Source organism: Anomalospiza imberbis, chromosome 5 (genome assembly GCF_031753505.1).
Source record: "Anomalospiza imberbis isolate Cuckoo-Finch-1a 21T00152 chromosome 5, ASM3175350v1, whole genome shotgun sequence".
NCBI classification, from domain to species: domain Eukaryota; kingdom Metazoa; phylum Chordata; class Aves; order Passeriformes; family Viduidae; genus Anomalospiza; species Anomalospiza imberbis.
The window spans coordinates 61,922,768-61,943,050 of NC_089685.1; the positions used below are offsets into that span (position 1 = coordinate 61,922,768).

Here is a 20,283-nt window from a genome sequence, read left to right on the forward strand (position 1 = left end):
GGAAAACCCATTTCACAGCAGAGGTAGGATTTCAACAACAGTTTCAGTTGCTTAACTACTCCAAAAAAGTAGGATCAACCCCACTAATGCACACCCAACATTCAGTGTCTTGCACAACTTTTTACCCTGGCATTGGCAGAAGTACTGTTGGCAAAACAATCACCTTTACCAAGGGCACCTAAGTATTTTCCATAGATTTCTCATCTGAAAAACATCAGGCCCAGTTTTCATAATCTATCCATGAGACATGAATTGAGCTGTACATCCTGTGACTTTCAAGTGTGAAATGAGATGCAGAATGTGGGGATGTATTCTTCCTCAAGATGCTGCATCAGGAGCACACAGGCTTACAGAGATACTGCTGCTCATTCTGAGGCCTGGAGGGCATGGATTGCAGCACTTGCATTTGAGGTACCACTCAAAGTAGTGAGTAGGTAGTGGTACCTCAAACACACACAAAATTTAATGAATTAATTTCTTGTATCTTTCTATCTTTAAAAGCCAGGGGAAGGGAGAGAGGGGCCACACCAATCTTAACATAGGGTAGACCTTGGATGAGCTCAGCTGTAACACAAAACTCCATCATTAGTTTCTTTCCCCCCAAAAATACTGCCTTTTTAAATTCAAATTATCAAGCAGATAGAAAATGTGTTCATAACCTCCACCACCACCTTCAAATGTGCATTTTTCTCCTCCTTTCACCTCCAGTCCTCTCTGCAGTTCAATGCAGGTTCCCCTCTTTCCCTCAGTAATAATGTTCTCACAGGACACAATGCCTGCAATGATCTGCATGCACATAATTTAGTGATGAAATATAAACAATGTACCGCTAAAAACTTACTCAGGCAACATGAGAGAGATCTCAGCCAAGGTCTAAGTCAGATAAATCCCAAGAAAGAAGTATGAGCCCACTACATTTGAAGATCTGTCTGAGATTTCTAGCAAGTAGACAAAAGCTGGGAAAATAATAGAATGCTGCACTACATCACTGTGAAGCTTTGATGTCTTACAACTCAATTCATTTTAGACTTCAAAATAAATACAGACTGCACACTGATACTTGTGTTGCTTATTTCTCAGCTAGGGATCACATCTGTGTAATGTGAGTTCGCTGTGGATGTTCCCAGGATCCACCAACAATGCCTCCCACCAACAATGGCCTTTAGGAAGAGGAAGAAAAGCGAGGCTGGGAGCACCGTACATTTTTGCTTCTCCAGTTCTCAGGAAGAGCCAGATATTTACCTACTCTCATATTTTCAATCAGCTGGTGACAGCTAATGCTGCCATTCAGCATTCAGAAAACTCCTAGACATGACAGGTAGCCAGAGCTAAACCACCATGCAGATGTAAAAATAGGTCACAGCAGCAGGAATCATGCCTGGGAACCTGGACTTTTGTTGTAGCTTTTGAGCAGCTCTTCAGTCCTCCAACCCACTCTGGGATATACCACCACCCCTGCTTTTGGCAAGTTGGCTGTCATTGAGCTGTAATTACTGCGAGTTGAAAGCATAAAAATAGCTGCTGCACAGGGTGGAAAACCTATCAGATGATGTCAAGGAGAGTTTTGAGCCCTCCCTTCCCCCCACCTCCCCCCCTCCACTTCCTTTCCTATGTCACTTTCTCATTACCTCACTGTCTCTAATTCTGAAAGTGCTTCTCTCTGCATCTTTCAGCTGTCAAAGTGAACTTTACACAGCAGCTAGAGCCAAATCAACCCCCAGCCCATATATAAACTCTGCCACCCACTCCATTCCTTGGGATTCAGCCAAGATGTCAGTTTGCCTTTCCCTGAAAACACAAAGCACATGAAATCCTCGATCCCTATCTGCAAAACACTGGACCAAGAAGAATCAGTTGAGCCCAAGGAATGCAGCTCTGATCTGCATTTGATTAACTCCACAGATAAGCAGTTTCCAACCAGCAAGGCAAGTCAACATGGTAAGTGAGGTGTGGAAAGGCAGCAGCAATCCCATCCCCCTCTGCTAACAATGAGTAACTCAGCCCTGCCTCTCTCCCAGGCTCTGCAGACCTGAGGAGCAAAGTGTGCCACAACAAAGCCAAAATTTTTGATTTTCCCACCTCTCCCCTCCCTAGATCAGGAGCTCAGATGTCAGTACTGCAAAGAGACTCCAGAAATATTGATACAAGGGCTGAAAAGAGGGAAAAGAGAGAGGAAGGGAAGCAAATATGTTGGTTCATTTATGGACCATGCCTCTCCTCCTTCCTCCCTCCAGGACCCACTGCACTGAGCAAGCTGGGTGTGATAAAGAGAAGGAAATGGTCCAGAGGTCCGTAATACTCTAGATCATGTGCAAACAAAAGCATTATGCAGCACATGCTTCTGATACTACTGCATGTGAGAGTAACATCTAAGAAGGTGTCACCTATGCAGCCAAAGAAAATGGTGCAACTTTTAAAGACAAGTTGGTTAATTTAGTTGGATTTCCCTCAGAAAACCACTGACAGCAGTTCGGTCAGTTCTGTGCCCTAAAAACTGCATATACACTCCTTGACTACAACCCAAGGAGAGATTTTGAGCCCAGAGAAGAAGAAACTGTGTGTTTCTCTGACCAAAGCAGTGGAAGGACTCTGTCCATGACAGAAAACTTCACAGTAGAGGGTAGAACAAAAGCAGAGGGATTAAGAGAATGAAGTTTTACAACCAGTTCCCAAACAACTACAGCCCACTGTGCATATAAGCCCAAGAAAAACAAGCAAGTAAATTAAAAACACATACCCAAGCACAGCTTATTTGTTATTTTTACCATTTTGGTTGATAAATTCTGGTCTGATGCAAACACCGTTGCATACCTCTTTATAGTTCAAAGTTACTAGCCCTTCTTCAAGTTACCACCCCGTTGTGAGCCCCCAGAACTGGTTGTATGAATGCTCTCACTCTGTTCCAGTGCAAAGTTAGAAAGATTAGCTCAAATTACCTTGGCTAAGCCAATGAGTTTCACAGTGAGAGCTCACACATCAAGAACGTCTCAAATTGGGGTGCATATCTCCAGTGCAGGGCCTTAACTGAGAGCTGCTCGAGCTGGAATCACAACAGAATTCCATATATTCCTTTAGTTCAGCTATTACCCATCTTGCTCTAAAATAATTACTCAGACCAAAGGAAGTAACAGTTCCTTGCTCTTACCTAAGAGCAATAGTTTACTTGTTATAGAAGAGTCAGATGTTTCAAGCCAGAGATAGTCACTCAAGGTTCAAGTTAAAATTGTTCTTATCAGCCTTCCTGCCTACAGTTAATCTGCTATTTCACCCACATGCTCCCCAAATACCTTCAGCTTCTCCAGGGGTAGGCAGATGTGCTCACACAGGTGCAGATGTGCATCTGCCACCACTGCCCACAATCAGGAACACTCAGAGGTTGCAGAAATCACACACACAGCATGGCAGAGAACACCGAGTTGGAAGGGACTCTCAAGGAGCATCAAGTCCAACTCTTAAGTGAGCGGCACTGACATGTGAGTATACACTGTGACCAGTGGAGAACACTGAGCACAAGACTTTTCAAAACATTTCAAAACATTTCCTCTTACAGATATTCCAGACTTTAATTTAAACCACTATGAACAAGTGAAAACAGCAAAGTCCAAAACATTTGGTTTTGCTCTCAAGAGCAGAAAAACAGAGGAAGTTCTGGCTGCCAGACCAAGGGGGTTAGAGAGCAGGATAGAGTGGAAAAGGAAGCAATTTGAATTTATCTTAAAACAGCAAATTGGTTGTAGGAGGGAGTAACTGGGAAAGGACAGGAGGAAGATACCCTTCCCCTCATGTTAAGGCATGTCTAAGAGTTTGAGAAGTTATGTCACTAATTCCTGTGGTTGTTGAGCAAAAGCTATCCTGCACTTCTCTCTCCCACATCCTTTCAACATATGGCAAGAAAATGTTTCTCCTCTATGAAACCCTCGTACTTACTGCACAAGAGGGTTACCTGCAAACACTTGGAAAATGCAGTCTATTTTTAAAGTACCTAAACAAGAGAGGAAACGGCCAGGCTGTACTCTGTGTTCACACACTGCTTGTGGAAGGATTAGCAAACCCTTCATTTACTTCTCAGCTTATACTAGCAGAATTGCTACTAGGTAAACCTTCATTACAGGACTGACTTTTGCCCAGTAAGCTACTTCCTTCTCCAAACACATTGGTTACATGGGCAGTAACAACACTGTTGAGGCTTAAGTGACCAATATTCTTGGTTAATCTGATACAGAATTGCAATCTCAGAATCTAGATTGTTATTAAAGGTTCTCTTTCCCTTATGGTTGCAGAAGTTTTCTTTACAACTTGAAAAAACTGCACTAATGGAGATATAATTCTAAAAAGACCATAAACCATCCCATTCATTTAATAAGTTAGTAGCCAACCCTAATCATTTTAGATGTGGGATTTTTTCAACTCTTAACTTTTTCTCTAAAAGTGGTTCAAGTCTTTTGTCACAATCAGGTAGTAGTAGAGGCTTGGTTGAGTTAAAGTAGGAGACCAAGTTTTATGATACCTCTAAACCAATTCAGTGGTCAGCTGCCAGTAGAAGCAGTGGCCTCCTTTTCCCTCATCATGGATGCTCATCTCACCTCACAGTAGAAAACTGCTATTGTAAGGATTATTCGAGATAGGAAATAAGTTTCTCTTTATAATGTACAGTATAATGTATAATGTACAGTTCTAGCATTGCCAAAAATCTATAAATCACCTCCAACATCAAATGCCCAAACTCCTCCTTTAGTGCTGAAATTCAGCTATTCCCTGGATACATCAATGCCAATCTCAAGCTCTCATGGTGGCTTCAACAACTGAATTTGTTTCCAATATAAAAATGTATACTGAGTTTGAGTTTTAATCTATAGCTATAACATAAAATGAGCCTGAGACAATGTCAAGGCACACAACCATGATATGGTTAAACTCATTATATGGACACACTGATCCTGGAAAGAACTTCTGGAGTCTTGAATGGATTTATCCCCCCTCCACACATGCAGACCTTTCAGACCTTAAGTGAAACATAAAGGATGAATCTCAAAAAGGGGAGAATTTTAGACTAGATTTGGGATAGGTTTTTACCTGGATGCTGCTAAATTACTCAGCTTTTGATTAGCAAAAAAAAAAATAATTTTGTCATGCTGTGGTGGAAGAAGTCCTTTAATGCTTTCATGGGACTCACTTGCCCATCACTTTAGGAAGACGCAGTTTTGATAGTACTACCATTCCTTCTCCATAGACTACATTTTAAGTGAATCCTATTCTGCATCAACCAAACCACAGGTTTACTTTCCTTTATCTAAAGGGAGGGGGGGGCACTCCTTTGCAAGGAGTATGATTACTTTTAACACAAATTTTATCTCATGTTCAAGATTTCTGATAATGTCAGTCATGAAAGCAAAGAAAAAAGGCAAGTAGCTGTGAGGGTGTATCCTCTCCCCAGTAAAACCTGCCAAATCTTAGGAGTTTTAACAACCAACTGGCCTAAAAGCATTGGAAGGCATGTAGCCTAAGTGCTTAAAACTGTAAAGAAAAGTGTGCTTGGAACATCATGTTCTGATTCAGACATCAGCTTTCTGTTCTGCTTGCCTCCTCCTAAATCAGTAAGTTCACCTGAAACAATATGCAGAGAAGTCTCTTCAGTCACAATTTTCCATTAGCTGCCTCACATCCCTTTAAGATCTTTCTTTCTTGCTTTGGTATAAGTTACCAGAACTTATCAGTCAGAACCTCACATTTACGGATTCTAAACAATTCAAATCTATTAAAAATATTTGGTTGGATAAACTAGGTTAAAACAAGTAGAGAGATTTACATATAACACAGAGTCTGTGTGTCAGATCTGGAATTAGAAATCTGTGTATCCTCCCTTCCTTGGCGACCAAATCTATTTCATGAATCCAGACACAAGAGAGGGACCACTAAGGTGGGACTGCATAAAAGCAAGCAGGTGGAGGATCTAATTGAACAGACAAACATGCAAAGGAAAAAGATATGGCTTTTATATGGCTGCCAGTTGTTATGATCTGGCAAGAACTTGGCTGCTCGTTGCCAGTACATCTCACAGCCGGCTTAACAGAAGTCACTTGTGAACAAACACTTTAGAACAAAACCAATTTTAAAAGAACAGACATTGCCATATGCTTACTTTTAGTAACTATGCTATAGTAAGGCCAGGACTGGCTATGATCTCACAATTCTCTTCTATCAGAAAATATTTTTCCCTGGGCACGACAGAAAATCTGTCTTTAGGCTTCAGCTACAGTGTGCAGAGACAGACCTGGTGTAAGAGAGGAAAGCAGTGGGTACTGTCTGCCTGTCTGTCCTGACTCAGTGAGGCTTTCACATTGCCTCCTGCGAGACCCTCCCAGAGAAGCTGATGTAGTCTGAGCCAGATGAGGAGACTGAGGTGGACCAAAAAGTGACTGGCTGGGCCAGGAGGGTGCAGCAGCACACGCTGGGGGCTAGGTGGCTGCAAAGCAGTTTGGCAGAAAAGGGCCTGGGGATCCCACAGGACACCAGGTTGAGCATGAGACAAGCCATGTGCCCTTGGACAAAGAAGGCTAAGGAAGGCATCCTTGGCTGCACTAGGAGAAATGTTCCCAGCAGATCACAGGAGGTGATCCCATCCTGCTCAGCCCTGATGAGGCCCCCCCTGGAGTGCTGGCTCAAGCTCTGAGGTCCCCAGTACAGGAGAGCCATGGCCATACCAGAGATCTTATCCATCTAAAAACCTGAAGGAATGGCACAAAGAACACAGAGCCAGACTCCTCTCAAATGGTGCCCAGTGACAGGATCAGAGTCAGTGGGAACAAACTGGAACACAGGAGGTTCCCTACAAACATCAGGAAAGAATTTTTTTATTGTGAGTGCAACTGAGCACTGGCACAGGTTACCCAGAGAGGTTGTGAAGTCTCCATCTATGGAGATATTCAAAAGCCATCTGAACACAGTCCTAGGCAACTGGCTCTAGGGGGACCTGCTTGAGCAGGGGGGCTGGGGAAGACAACATTCCAACTTCAACCATTCTGTGAGAGATGTGTAACCATCCTTCTTCCAGGCAGTTGTTTGTTCATTCATAGATATGTAGCAACCTCAGAGTAAAATCAAAGCAAATTCTAACATGACAAACCTCATACTAGGGAAATGCTCATATTTTTAATATTCTCCTAAGAATCACTCACTTCTAATTTAATTCTTAAGGTTTTGAGTCTAGCATGCACTGTATATTATTCTTTGCTGGCCAATCTTTTCTGTCTCATGGACTTACTACCCAGCCACTGCCACCATTTATAGGCTCCATGACCTAGAGTTCAGTAGTTTTCTCACCCTACTTACAACTTCAGAGTTGAAACTGTTTATCTGCTTCCTCAGCTTCACTGTTCAGTACAGAGTTTAAGTGATATTATCCAAACCAGATGAAATAATCTAGCATTATGCTCTCATCATTCCTTTTTGAAGGCTCCAGGTTTCATAAGAAAGTTCAGTGAGTTAATTAGAGTCACTGATCCACCAGAAAAGTGAGGGGGTTTCAATGGCTTTGTTTTCAAAAGTGAATTAGACTCCTCACAAGAAAGTCCAATTCTCCAAGCTAGCTGGGGCTAAGCAGCAGGTGCACTGAGTTGCTACTGCTGCAAAACAGGAGTGAAGTAAAGTACAACCCCTCCTCCTCCCTTCCACTGGTTACAACAAATCATTGGGACAAACAATTTAAACTGTTTTATTTCACCCTTGAGACAAGCGTCTTCATTTTTGTTCCAATTTAGTTTCTTTATTTTAGTTTACCATAAAGATATTGGGTCCCAAGAGACAGAGCTGCCACATTTCTGTTTGGAATATCTTGACGATAAACATACAGGCATGTGCTGTGTATAGATAGTCAGAGCATGTGAAATAAAATCAACACTCTGTGGGCACATCAGGATTACTCTTTGTACTACAAGCACACTAGATACTTAATTAGCACAAGCACAACAGTTTCATGATATGTCAGATTTATTATGATTATGCTGCAGAAATGTTTGGGATTTCTGAATGTCTTCTTCCCTCTCAGTTAACAGAGCGTAGTTGCAGCAGGCAGCCAGACATCTGGAAATTCTGCAGAAATGTTACAAGAACCCTCATGGTCCAGGATGGGGGAGGAGGCAGAAGGAAAAAAGTGGGCAGTATGGGAAAATACGACATATACAAGAAGCAGTATCTGCTATTAAATCAACCTCCTGGAAATTAAATTCCCACCAGAATTTAGGCCCCTGGCTCTCCACAACCAGCTTCTGTTATAGGACTAAAACTATGCACAGCCAGCCTCCTGATACAAGTTAGAAAGAAGTACTCAAGTACTTGACAATGCCAGAATTATGATCTTAGGACATCTTTCTCCATTAAGTCCTCCCACACTTTTCCATTTTCTGCCCCCAGTTCTTCTCTCCTCTTCCCCTAAATCAGTTACTCACCATTTTTCACTAAAGAATTATTTCCCCCCCTGCTAACTCTCCAAATTAGATGCTACTCAAAATTCTAAATCAAGCTCTGCAATCTCCTGTCCCAATTAAATCAAAGGAAAGAGTAGCTCACATAAATAACATTTGCAAGATCCAGTTTTAGCTTCTAGATTTTGCAGCAAAGTTTCCAGTCCTGCTTCGGGGCCAGAAGGTTAAACATTTCTCAATGACGCAGGCTCCCTTAGCAAGAGAGAGATGAGGAAGGGGTCCAAAAAAACCTCATTCTTCCCAGGCACTAAATCAACAACCACAGCAAACAGTGACTGCCTCTCTCCAAGGAAAACTGGGAGGAGTGGAGCAGTCTCTTATATGCAGCCACTTTGTCACCACAATGCAAAAGCCCAGTACAAAGAGAAGAAGAAAAATAATCATAAGAAAAACAAATTTTTTAAAATCCCAGAATGGAGATTGTATATTGTGCACTATATAGAAAACATAATAAATTAAAAAGCAAACAAACAAGCTTAAAATTCTGTAGAGAATAGACTCTGCAAGTCTGTTTAAATTTGCTGTTGTTTCCTGGTCCATTTAAAGTTGCCAGTAACTTTCTAGCTTAAACTTAAAAGATGCTTTGACTTTTAAATGGGCTGAAATTTTCGTGCCTTAGAGACCACTCTTCATACACTACATATTCCAGATTTTCATTCATCTTTCCGTTTTCAAGGTAAGATTAGCAATAGTGGTTTTTCCAAAAGGAGTCTACTAATTAGGATCTTGTTCTTACTTATTTAGAGGTAACATGAAATCAGCAAAGGTACACTGAAAAGTTTTCTGTTTATTTCAGTTTTTAGTGAGATAACATTGGAGGCTCTAAGCTTTGGGAATGTTTTGTAGTAAGTCAAGCTCAAGGTACTTTCTGAACCAAATGTTTTGCGAGGTGCAATTTTTCATCAGTGGTACCTCAATGTCACATAGTAACTTTAATAAATCAAAACCACTCAATATAGTTTTAAAAGGAATATATTTGAGCTGACATCAGTAACACAAAGTTCAAATCTCAAATACTGAAAAACACAGACAAGGAACAACAGCTTCAATCAGAGTATCTCCAGCAGAATTTTACAAAAAGAAAAAAAAATCTCCTCAAGGTCACTTATGATTACAGACTGATCAAGCCTGCTTGTGCTTCATGAGAAGCTGCAACTTCTTTATTTGGGATACACTCATTTTTGAGGAAAAACAATCAGGGCAAAGAAAATGGAAGACTACAAAGAACTACAAATACATTTCTCAACCTACTTTTCACATGGGATAATTAAATAGCTTCATATCCTGTTGGGGATCCAATGCTGTGCATAATGCCTGGGAAGCATCATTAACATTACATAGAAGATCTGATTTTAAATAAGCATCACTACAGAAAGATAAAAAAAACATTAAGCAGGTCACACTAGCAGATATTATTTTAGCACTTGCCTACTTTAAGAATATTGTAAGTAGATGGAGCTTCTTCTAGGGAGAATATTTTGCCTGCATTAAAGTTTGCATCAGTTTAACTACGAGGAGTTATTGGCACTGAAAGCCACTGACACATTTAATATTGAAAACTAGAAGACTTTTAACCAAAGAGAGAAATTCTAGGACAACTGTCCAGCATGAGTGAGAAATCTAACACTTTTTAAAGCAGTGCTCAATAAATTTAAGTAGGGGACAATATGACAGAATAATTACTTGCAGCAGCAGGAGAGGGGGCTCTGCAACCCTGAAGAGTAATTCCTGTTCCTTTGCTTTATGACTTCTTACCTACCTAAACTATGGCTAAATTAGACAGCGTTCTTAAACCACACTAAGGTTAATCACAAAAGGGAGCTGTGCCAATGTAATTAAACCAGTTTTCTATATTGGTTTTGATAGTAAAATTTTCTTGACAAACAAATTGAGGGGAAAGGGGGGCAATATGTCTTCTATTAAGATAAAGATTCTAGTTTCACCCCCTTAAAGCAGGGCTCGTGTTTCCTTAGCCACAAATGGAAAACCAGACCACCTCAAGACAACCAGCTGAGGTTTCTCCATTTAAAAAGACAATTTGGAAGAAATGCCAGTCTCTCCTTGGAAGAGCCCTAAGGTCAGAACAGCAGAGGGTGCTGTAAGTCTGAACTGAGGTGCAGCAGTTCTGCAGCAAGGAGAATCCAGATGCAATATGAAGCTGCAGGTTACTTCAGATTTTGGGGTGGGTCTTTTGTCAGGTTGGTTTTTTTTTGTTTTGTTTTGTTCTGGAGGGGTTTTTTGTGCTGTAGGAGTCATTTGAGTCTGGTAAAAGCAGACAGCAAACAGGTTAATATGAAAATGTATTTATAGTAGCTTCCACATAACATCAAACAATAACATCAGAGACATTTCCAAAACCTCAACAGTTACCTATAATCCCTTCCACTGATCTGTACAGCTCTGGGCACACATTAGAACATTAGGGATTGATTCACATTGATGCTTTGACATAAAACATTTGTACTTTAATGTCTACAATCAAAATGTAGACTGGACTTTCTTTTAAAAAAAATCTTGATTATAAACACTAATGCAAATTTCTGCTATCACACAGGCATGGAAACTTGAGCACTTTGTTAAACATTAGTCATCTCTTAAATCTGGCAAACACTGGCTAGCCAGGAGCCACCAGGTAACTGGGAGACAGAATAGATATGTGTCTGCAGTGTATCCCTTTAGGCAAAGAATGTGGTGTAATCATCATACCAGTTTAGAGAGACTCAGCATAGCACACGTTCAGATATTAATCCAGAACCTAAATTAGTGGCAGGCCATGAAGATGACTATTATCTGCCTGAGCCACAAAGATTAAAATTATCAGTCTGAGCTTATATACATAATCAATAATAACTCCTATACATCAGTGCCTGAAGACCCCAAATAGAAACCTAATTAAAGTAATCCTTTTTCACTTCTTTTTCCCAATGCACTTGAACTATGTTCCTAAAGAAAAGTTGATTCATATTCATCATGTAAATGAATGGGTAACTCACAGAGTATGATGACAACAACTGAACAGGGCCCATTATACATAATAAATTAATTTCACAGAAAGGAAGACTCTGTTTTGATTACAGTTACAACACATAAAACCTGACATGACTTTACATGCATTTTAAACTTTTGTTTTGTTTTTAATAATAATTGATGAATGATACCAAAAATTGCAGTATGATGATGACAATCTCACTGTGCACACTGGAAACTGGTTAAAATGCACACACGCACCCCTAAAGTTAGTTCTCAGAAGCTGTATTTTAAAGTAAGCTGGAGCCATAAGAAGGGTTATGAGACAAAGCAGTCAGTGAATAATCATTTCATGTCTACCACATCTTTACTGTTTTAGAAGAAGTGCAGCCTGTCTGTGCCCCCCTGCAAGTTAATCTTAGTTCAATGAAGGGATAAGGGCAAAAAGCTGCCTGAGTGGTTGTTTTCCTACTCTCTCTTAACCTATAGGGTAACACTTGCTGTATAAAAAGAATAAACAGAGTATTCTCAAAGTAGATGGAGAAAAAAAATATTATTTTCAAAAGATGATTTAATGCTTCAACAAATACTTACTACAGGGATAAAGAGAGCTCCAGGAGTTTCTTGTTTAAGGTTATCAGTAGAAATAGGTACTGCTCAGCTAAATTATTCTAATGAGTACTCTTTATTGTAGCCTGTCATTCTTGACACAAAAAAATAGAAAAAAGAAAAGCATCCTTTATGTATTTAGTTCCAGTACAATTCTTTAACTCTAGTTTGGCTAACACAACCACACTGTGATTTGCTTACTCAATAGTTAATCACAGGGATAAAAGGTAGCAAAAGGTTATGTTCAGATCTTTCATGAATGGAATAACTCAGTAATGTGCAGCTTACAGCTGTGCACTCCTCTCCCCACGTCTCTTAACAGCCAACCCAGAACTTTGTGCAGTTTGTAGCTCCAGCACAAAAATTTCCATATTTAAAGCTGACTTCAGGAACATCCCATTTGCTGCTTCGGAAAGAATTCCCACTGCATGATGACGATGAAGCTCACATAGCTTTGTTCAGTCTTTGAATCACATGCAGGATTCTGGTTAAAAGCCAGTGAAGAGTCATTTTATCACTACTCAGAATATACACACCCAGGGAGCTGTACCAGCAACTGGGGAACTCTTTACACTCCCCAGGAATTTGCTACCTAGATACAAAAGGTTACATTTCCAAATGCCATAGATTCCAAAAAGAAATCAAAAGTTCTATTTTTAAAGTAGTGATGATGCAAACTACAGAGCCAGGAATGTTCTCCCCTCAGCTCCACCCTCCATCCAAAACCAAAGTCCCAACTGTGTTGATTCAAGAGCTCATTGCAATCTTGAAATTCCAAGTTGGAGGGAGAGAGGAAGAAAAGGGAAGAAAAATAAAAGTTCTACTATTAAAACAAAACGAAATGCAAAAAACCTCACAACTACAAATACCTCTCATTAGAAAATGAAAACAACAGCAAGGAAAAAAACCGTAACTGATGCTTGAAAAAGACAAGATGAAGTTAGAAGGCATTTTACTGCATCAAGGAAAGGTCATTCCTCAGGTTCTAACAGCCAATACTGAATTTCAAATCTATTTAAAACAGGAATGAGAACACCAACCACATACTGCAGCTCTGACATTTGTGACTCCTGAAAGAGCTGAGGAGGGGGACATATCCCTTCTAAGAATACACAGATATGCTGTCTGACCCCTTCCTTCCCATTAAAAGCAGTTTAGCAGCTGACATCCCTAAAGCACTTCAACTTAAATCCTGTAAAGAGGGAAGAAAAAGAGCCTGGGAATTGTGTTTTGAAAGAAAGAATGAAGGGATCAGTACTGCTTTTTCCTAAATTGAATTTAATATATCCCTAATCTGCTAAAGTAGCTCAAAAATTCAACTTTTCCCCAGAAAATGAGGGATGTTTTGCATTTGATTCAAAATAACACTAATTTTTAGCTGAAAGAATTGTTCCTTTTTCAGAACCAGCTGGATACAAAGCAAATTAGACCACAGAAGTTAAGTTTTATCCACTACAAAGAACTAAATTATTTCTGAGCTCATTTACAGTGCTAACTTCAAAACAGCTCTTCTTTTGTTCTCTAAATATGCATGGAAAAAAACCCTCTTGTTCATCTAAACCAAACTTCTGGCAGTTTGGAACCACCTGCTTCTGGGTTTGCATACCTGTCTTGATATCTAATAGACTTCAAGATTTTTTTTTCAGCAGGTCAACAGAACAAACTGATTGTCAAAACCCAAAGATGCTATTCAATAGACTACCCTACACTGAACAATCTTATTTTTTTCAGTATACTCACAGAAAGAAGATCAAAATGGGACAATTATTAATGTTCAATATATACCAAGACAGTGCAAACAACATTGTTGTGCACTGAAACAAACCAAAGCTACCCAGAACAGTAAACAAAGGTTTTAAGCAGAGCAAAACCATAAGGAAATAGAATTCATTAACAGAAGTAGCCATTTGTCCAAATGCTAACATCCATTAATTCTGGCAATGCACTGTTAGACTCCACATGACCCTAAGAGGCCATAACTCTTCTCCATCCATGCAAAACGTTGGGAAAAAATGATCTGAAATTTAGGGTTTCTCTCTGGCTGCTTGCACCTCTGTATGTGCACTGCTCACACACTTCTGTCCAGCCGCCTGCTAGAAGCCATAAAAAGGAATTTGTGACAAAACCAAATAAAATTTAAAAGAAAGTGAAATTCTATCTGAAAGTTTGTATTTGTTATTTAAACATAGAACTTGCACATAGAGGCCAGCAGCACACCCAAGATTCCTGAGATTTCCCCCAGTTGCATGAGTTCCTCATATGGCTGTTCAAAAACATTTAAGTGTTACTAAATTGTAGACTGTGTCCAAAATAAAGTATGCTTCTACCACTCTTGCCTCTCCATTAAAAAAAAAGGAAAAGAAAACATAATATTCATTGCTCATTCCTTCAGGGGCAAGTCTGTTACAAAGCCATGTAACAACAAAAACTATTTAGTCCATATCCTGACTGAAAAGTGACCAATAGCAGAAGAATTTACAAGATCTCTATATGGGATAATTAGATAATGAAACAAATAACAAAAAGGCTTCAGGCAAACAAACCAAGAGGCTACATAGGGAGAATAGTTTGAAGTAGATAACGGGAAGGAAACAGCAAGCTTTTGGAATCAGCAAATAAATATAAAGAAAACAAATTATACACATGCTGAAAGAGTCAAGGCAGCAAAAAAGACCATGCAACACTTGGAGAAAAAAAACACTAACGAGAGAGTTCCCACTGCTAAGAGCTTGGTACAGATCTGCACATCAGCTTCACTGTCAGCAGAATAAAATACACAAACTGGCACGGGGCTGGTTCCAAAACTACACACTTGAAACTGAAGGCGGAATTTCACCCCACTGTGTATGTCTGCTTTCTGAATGACTGGATCAGTAATACCAATTCTTTAAATAAGTTTAGTAGCCCAATGAGATGTCAAATAGATCAGTTACGTTTTTGGTCTTATTTTTGCTTTTTTGGAATGTCTTTTCAGCTTGATTTTCACTTCTACTTTTTCCTTCCTCCACTGTCACCACCTGCATTGGCTTTTTTACTCCTCCTTTTTTTTCAGTTTGACAGACATTTTTAATTTTTCTCTGGTTAATACAACATGCACCTCACTGTTCATGTTGTTCTTGCCTCAGTTACTCTATGTTCTGAACAGTCCCTCTCTGCTTAAGCTATTCTGCTCCCAGAAGAGTAAAGTTGTAATGTCCCCCTCAGTTCTTTCTCCAAAACATTAAGAATGTTTTCTCATCTTTAGTATCAAAGGAGTAGCTTTTCATGTGCCCACCAACATGGAATACAGACACTGTGTCCTGGGTCAGCAATGGCTTCAGATACTCCTGCTTCTTGAGTGGACTCCCATCAATTCCCAAGCAGTAAATAAGCACAGCCTCATGACCTGCAGTCTTGAAGAACTTTTGGTCTATGGAGTGCAAGCTGTGTAAACTCTACCAGGATAATTTATTTACCCAGCTTAGGCTACGGTTCTCCTATTTCTTCAGTGGATGTTTGGAAACTTTGAGGAGTTGACTGAGACAACTCTTTCCATCTTCCAGCTTTCCAGTAGGGCTTCTGGAGATGAACATCAGGACCAAGAAGATTTGAGAAGTCTTTCCTCAGCTAAGTAATTTTCCTCATTATAGCTCTCAACAGACAGGAGATCCAATTTCAGCCTCTCAAGTCTCAAACAGTTTGCCCAACACACAACTACCTCACTAGGCCAAACAAGAGCAGCCACCAACAACATCTGAAGTCTCTAAATATTACAACTGAACAAATTGGCCTCGTCATCAAGTAGCTGTTTACCTTATCCAGAAGCTTGCAATACACTTCCATTATTCAAGACAGATCTTTAAAACTTATAATGCACATGTTCCTGCTGTCACACTCCATTTCCCCACCAATCTTGCGAATCCATTTACGTAAACATTTCCCTGCTTCTTGCTTCAGATTTTCTCAGCAGTGGTTGATCCAGAAGAGAAGAGAGTGGCTGCTGATGGAAGAGGTGCAATAAATCTGTATCCCCCATTAGGTAAGCAAAGCTTGCCAGGAAATTGCCTCAACATTACAGAACGCCACTGCATAATCCAAGACTAGGTTAGGGGACTTAAGCAAAAGCTCCATACAAGTACTCTTTAGTGGGATAAACTCTCACCCTCAGAATTAAATTAAAGCCTCAGGAGTTACCATAATTTGGAGGAGACAAGAAATACAGCCACACAAAGTTTTGAGAAAAAGCAATACTAATAGGAAGACAGTTTTCCTAATTTCAACATGTGTTACTTTATTATGTCAGCCTCCTGAGAATATAATGCACAAATTCAGTTGCAAGAACGCTGAAATACAAATTTCATGGCTGTTCTTTGTTGGTGGGGGTGAAATTTAAAAACTAATTAGAAACAAAGCACATTAAAGTCAACATCTATTTTCAGGCCTCCACATAACAGCTTTCTTCCCACCAAAGCCAGATTAGATACTATCCTGCCATATGCATCCTGTTCAATACCACACACCTTGTTAGTGTCTAAACCCTACCTCCAAAATCCACAATAGAGGAGTGATGTGTTATGTACAAACCCTCTTCTGAACTGAGACAAGCACTACATAAGATGTAGGCCTGTCTTTCCTGTCTACAACAGGAGATAAAAAATAACCATACTTTGGTTCTCTAAACAACAAAGAATATATCAGGGCTATAAAATAAAGGTCATACAGGATCTTTACAGGCATAAAAAAGTCTTCACAGATATTTTAAAAATACAAAGAATTAAGTTAGGGAAATTAACATGGTCAATTCAGGAAAAAAAAACCTAAAAATAAACCGAAAATAACCAAACAAAACATAGCAATTTTGGCAGCAATTCTGGGGGAAAAAAGAAATTAAGAAATTATTGTTTTACTTGTCTCTTTCCCAGTCACTACTTAAGGAAATGAAAAAGTATTTGACTTTCAGGAACAAGTTTGTCTTCACACTTTTGGCATTACCTATGTGCTGCTTTTCAGACAATGCTGCCCAAGAGATTAAGAGGACACAAACTCAAACTCCTAGGCTACTACAAGCTTGTGGTCAAATCTTACCAAGTCTCTGCTCCCATCCACAGAGCAAAGGCCATTCATATCCATATATGTATTTATTTTCATGACTACATAATGTCCTAGAGCCTCAGATAAAAACACCCTACAGAAGTATCTCATGCTCCCATTAACAGATAATTCTCATTCAAGCATGGCTTACATGTGAGAAATGCAACCCTGTACATATCTAAGGGGTAAGCACAGCATCACCAGAAGGCCACAGTACTTAAAAATTAATCATGTCAACAAAATACCACTGTCATTCTCAAGGAAACAGACTTTCAAGACATAAAACAAATATTGGAAAGTTTCTGATACAAGTTTTTCCCAAACTACACAATTTAAAATCCCTCCAAAGTATCAAGAATATGTTTAATGAGAAAATAATTAACAGTAAAAACACATAAATCAGTCCAAAGCTAAATGGAGGAACAAGTCCTTGGAACAAGTCTTAGCTTTGACTGGAGTTTTGTAATCTTCATAAGCCACATAAATTTAACACTGGAGACCAACAAGGGAAGAAAAGAGATAATTTTATCTCTGATGAATCTCTAAATTGAACAGTACTCAACATCCAAAAAGTACTCATCTGCAACCTGCACATGAAATCAGCACAGTGCTCTAATTTGTCTATATGAAGTCACACAGCCTCCTGGCTCTTCCTATATAGTTCAGCAACCATGATTCACTAGCAAAAATTAACCACAGGCTATGTTTGGAGTGGTACCTGATTGGAGTGTTGTCATCTGCATTTCTGGCTCCAGCAGTGTCATGTCGATTCTTTTCTTAAAGGTTACAAGCCCTTAAAGACCCCTCTTTATATAGACATAGATATGTTAAAGAAAAAAAAAAAATCCAAGAGGACCTCTCAACTTGAATGTCATTCAAAACTTGCAAGACATTCTCATCCTTATATCAGAAAATTGTGCCTAGCGAGAAAACTCAAGTCTTTCAATATGCAGTCCTCTGCTCATTCACTACAGGCAAGTTGGAACAGCCCAAGATCAAATTACTGCTAGGAGAAAAATGAATACTCCAAGGGAGAGCAATATGTGAAGTTTGCAGAAGTAAGGTCCGCCCCTTGATGCTCTGTAAGTTGAAGGGAGGGGGGAGGAAGGGGTCAGAGACACCAGAACTGGCAGTTTTTCCCCTTTTATAAGAGGAGGATGACGTCTTGGGTAGACTTGCAATCCCCTAAGGGCTCTGCTGATGAGGCAATTTCGTTCCAAGGACAAGGAGACCCAGTGTTAACATAAACATGCAGATATCCTCAGCTTTGAAACAACATGGCCAAAGACATATACATCCTGCTGACAGATCAGTCACTTTTCCTCAGTCTTTGCCAGTCCTTTTTCTCCATAACTAAACTACTCCCCTAATCAACTCCCCTTGCTGATCACTAAACCTGAGCTACCCTAACAGATGGTAGTGTCTGCTTCTTAAAAACAAAAAACCTGCCCTTTGTCATTCAGATCCACCGTTGGATCACTCCCTCCATCTAACTACAGCAGGGATTAAAAAAATCAGTCTTGTTTCCCACATCCACTTGATCAGTTTCAGATTATTTGGGATAGTGGACAGAAATGTTACAGTCAAGTATTTATTGAGTAAAAGATAAAAATAGAATTAAGTCTTTCCTCACTAGATGATTCTAGCTCCCAACAGAAAGGAAATTCAGTCTTGGTCTCTAAAGAGTCTCAAGTAATTTGCCCAACAGATAATTTAATTATCTTAACAAACTAATTCTAACACTTCTGTCCCCAGAGCATCATTCCCTTATTCCCCATCTTTCCACAAGGCTCATCATCATTTCTCTTTAGGTCATCTAAGTAAGTAACTGCATATATTTGTACCAAGCCCTAAAATATATTGAGCTGTGCACATCTAAGACAGACAGATTTTTAGATTTTAAATACCTTTTCAGCAAGTCAGAATCCCTGTCCTGCCACAACAGTATGCATAAAAATGAGTAGCTAGGTGTGCAAAACTGCTTAAGCCCTATTTTCTGACCCCTCTAACGTGAAATAACTTCAGAACTTCTCTACCATTCAGATACAAGAACTCCCCGACAGCTGCTCAACTGCTGAGGGAAGAGCGCGGCAGGTTTTAGCAGCATATCTTCCTTCCCACACACAAACACACCTGGAGCTTTAAAGGCGGCAGGAAAAACTCATTTAGCTGCTTTAAACAATGCAGGAAAATCCCTTAAAATGATGATATTGCAGTATGTATCTGGCTTTCACACTCTGTACATCAGTAGTGTGCTGTAAAAGGACAAGGATCAGCTCATTTGGGTTTCTCTCATACTCAAAGGTCACCTTTGCAGTCCTACATCTGCAGCCAGAGTAGGCAAAACTTGCAGGCCTAAAATGTTCCTTCTTGCTATGCAATCTTTATGAAAAGGAACTGCAGCAGTGCATTGTATCCTGAGCATTCAGAGGCACTAGTGACAGAAGTAACTCACTTTACCACCTACTCTGAATATTCACACGCTTTGTAAATAAAGGAAACATCCATTTTTAGCAGAAGGTATGCTTGTTTTTGCTGTGATACATGGAAATATAAGAGGAAGCAGTATGACCCAAGTGGAAAGGAAATCTTTCCTACAGTTTCCAGGAACATCACTTAACTCTCGAAGTATGCACGTGTGCACTGTCGGTGACCACGAAGAGGCAGATGAAATTTAAAGCATTAAGCAGGATGTTGCTCATTTGACCAGCAAGGAAGATGAAGACTGCACTACCAGATGTATTCCAACAGATTCCTTCATTTTACTTCGTGGCAATGTATTGATCGTGGCAGGGGCAGAGCTACAGCTCCAGAAGTGGCTGATAGTATTCCAATAAAAGCGAGTTATAGAAAGCCACACGTTACAGAAGCACCAAAGTTCCCAATGCTAGGATTCAGCTGGCTAAGCACTAACAGCAACTGACTATTGTGAAATAGTGCAACCTTTCCTTCGCGTAGCAGCCACTCTCTGTTTAAGTAGAACACATTGAAAATCCTGCTGAATGGCATTCTCCCTTTAAAGAGTCAGGCTTCCTTTCCCCATTACTGCCCTTAACACCCAAAACAGCAAAACCAACAACAGAAGTCCTTACACAGACAAAACAGCTGCCCAGATCTGGGCCTGACTTGTTTAGCAAGCAGTTTAAATTCATGAAAA

General features: G+C 39.8%; 1 protein-coding gene across 2 annotated transcripts in view; it reads right to left on the reverse strand.

Moving 5' to 3' along the window:
• MRTFA (myocardin related transcription factor A) overlaps positions 1 to 20,283 on the reverse strand; it is a 77,876-nt gene that overhangs the window by 52,022 nt on the left and 5,571 nt on the right. The window contains exon 1 of one of the 2 annotated variants that reach the window (XM_068191352.1): positions 17,845 to 18,214. The exons of the other annotated variant lie outside the window; for it this stretch is intronic. Within the exon in view, the coding sequence (XP_068047453.1) occupies positions 17,845 to 17,890 (46 nt within the window). The 5' untranslated portion in view covers positions 17,891 to 18,214. Of the gene's footprint in view, positions 1 to 17,844; positions 18,215 to 20,283 lie in introns of those variants that run through there. 2 annotated transcript variants of the gene reach the window in all.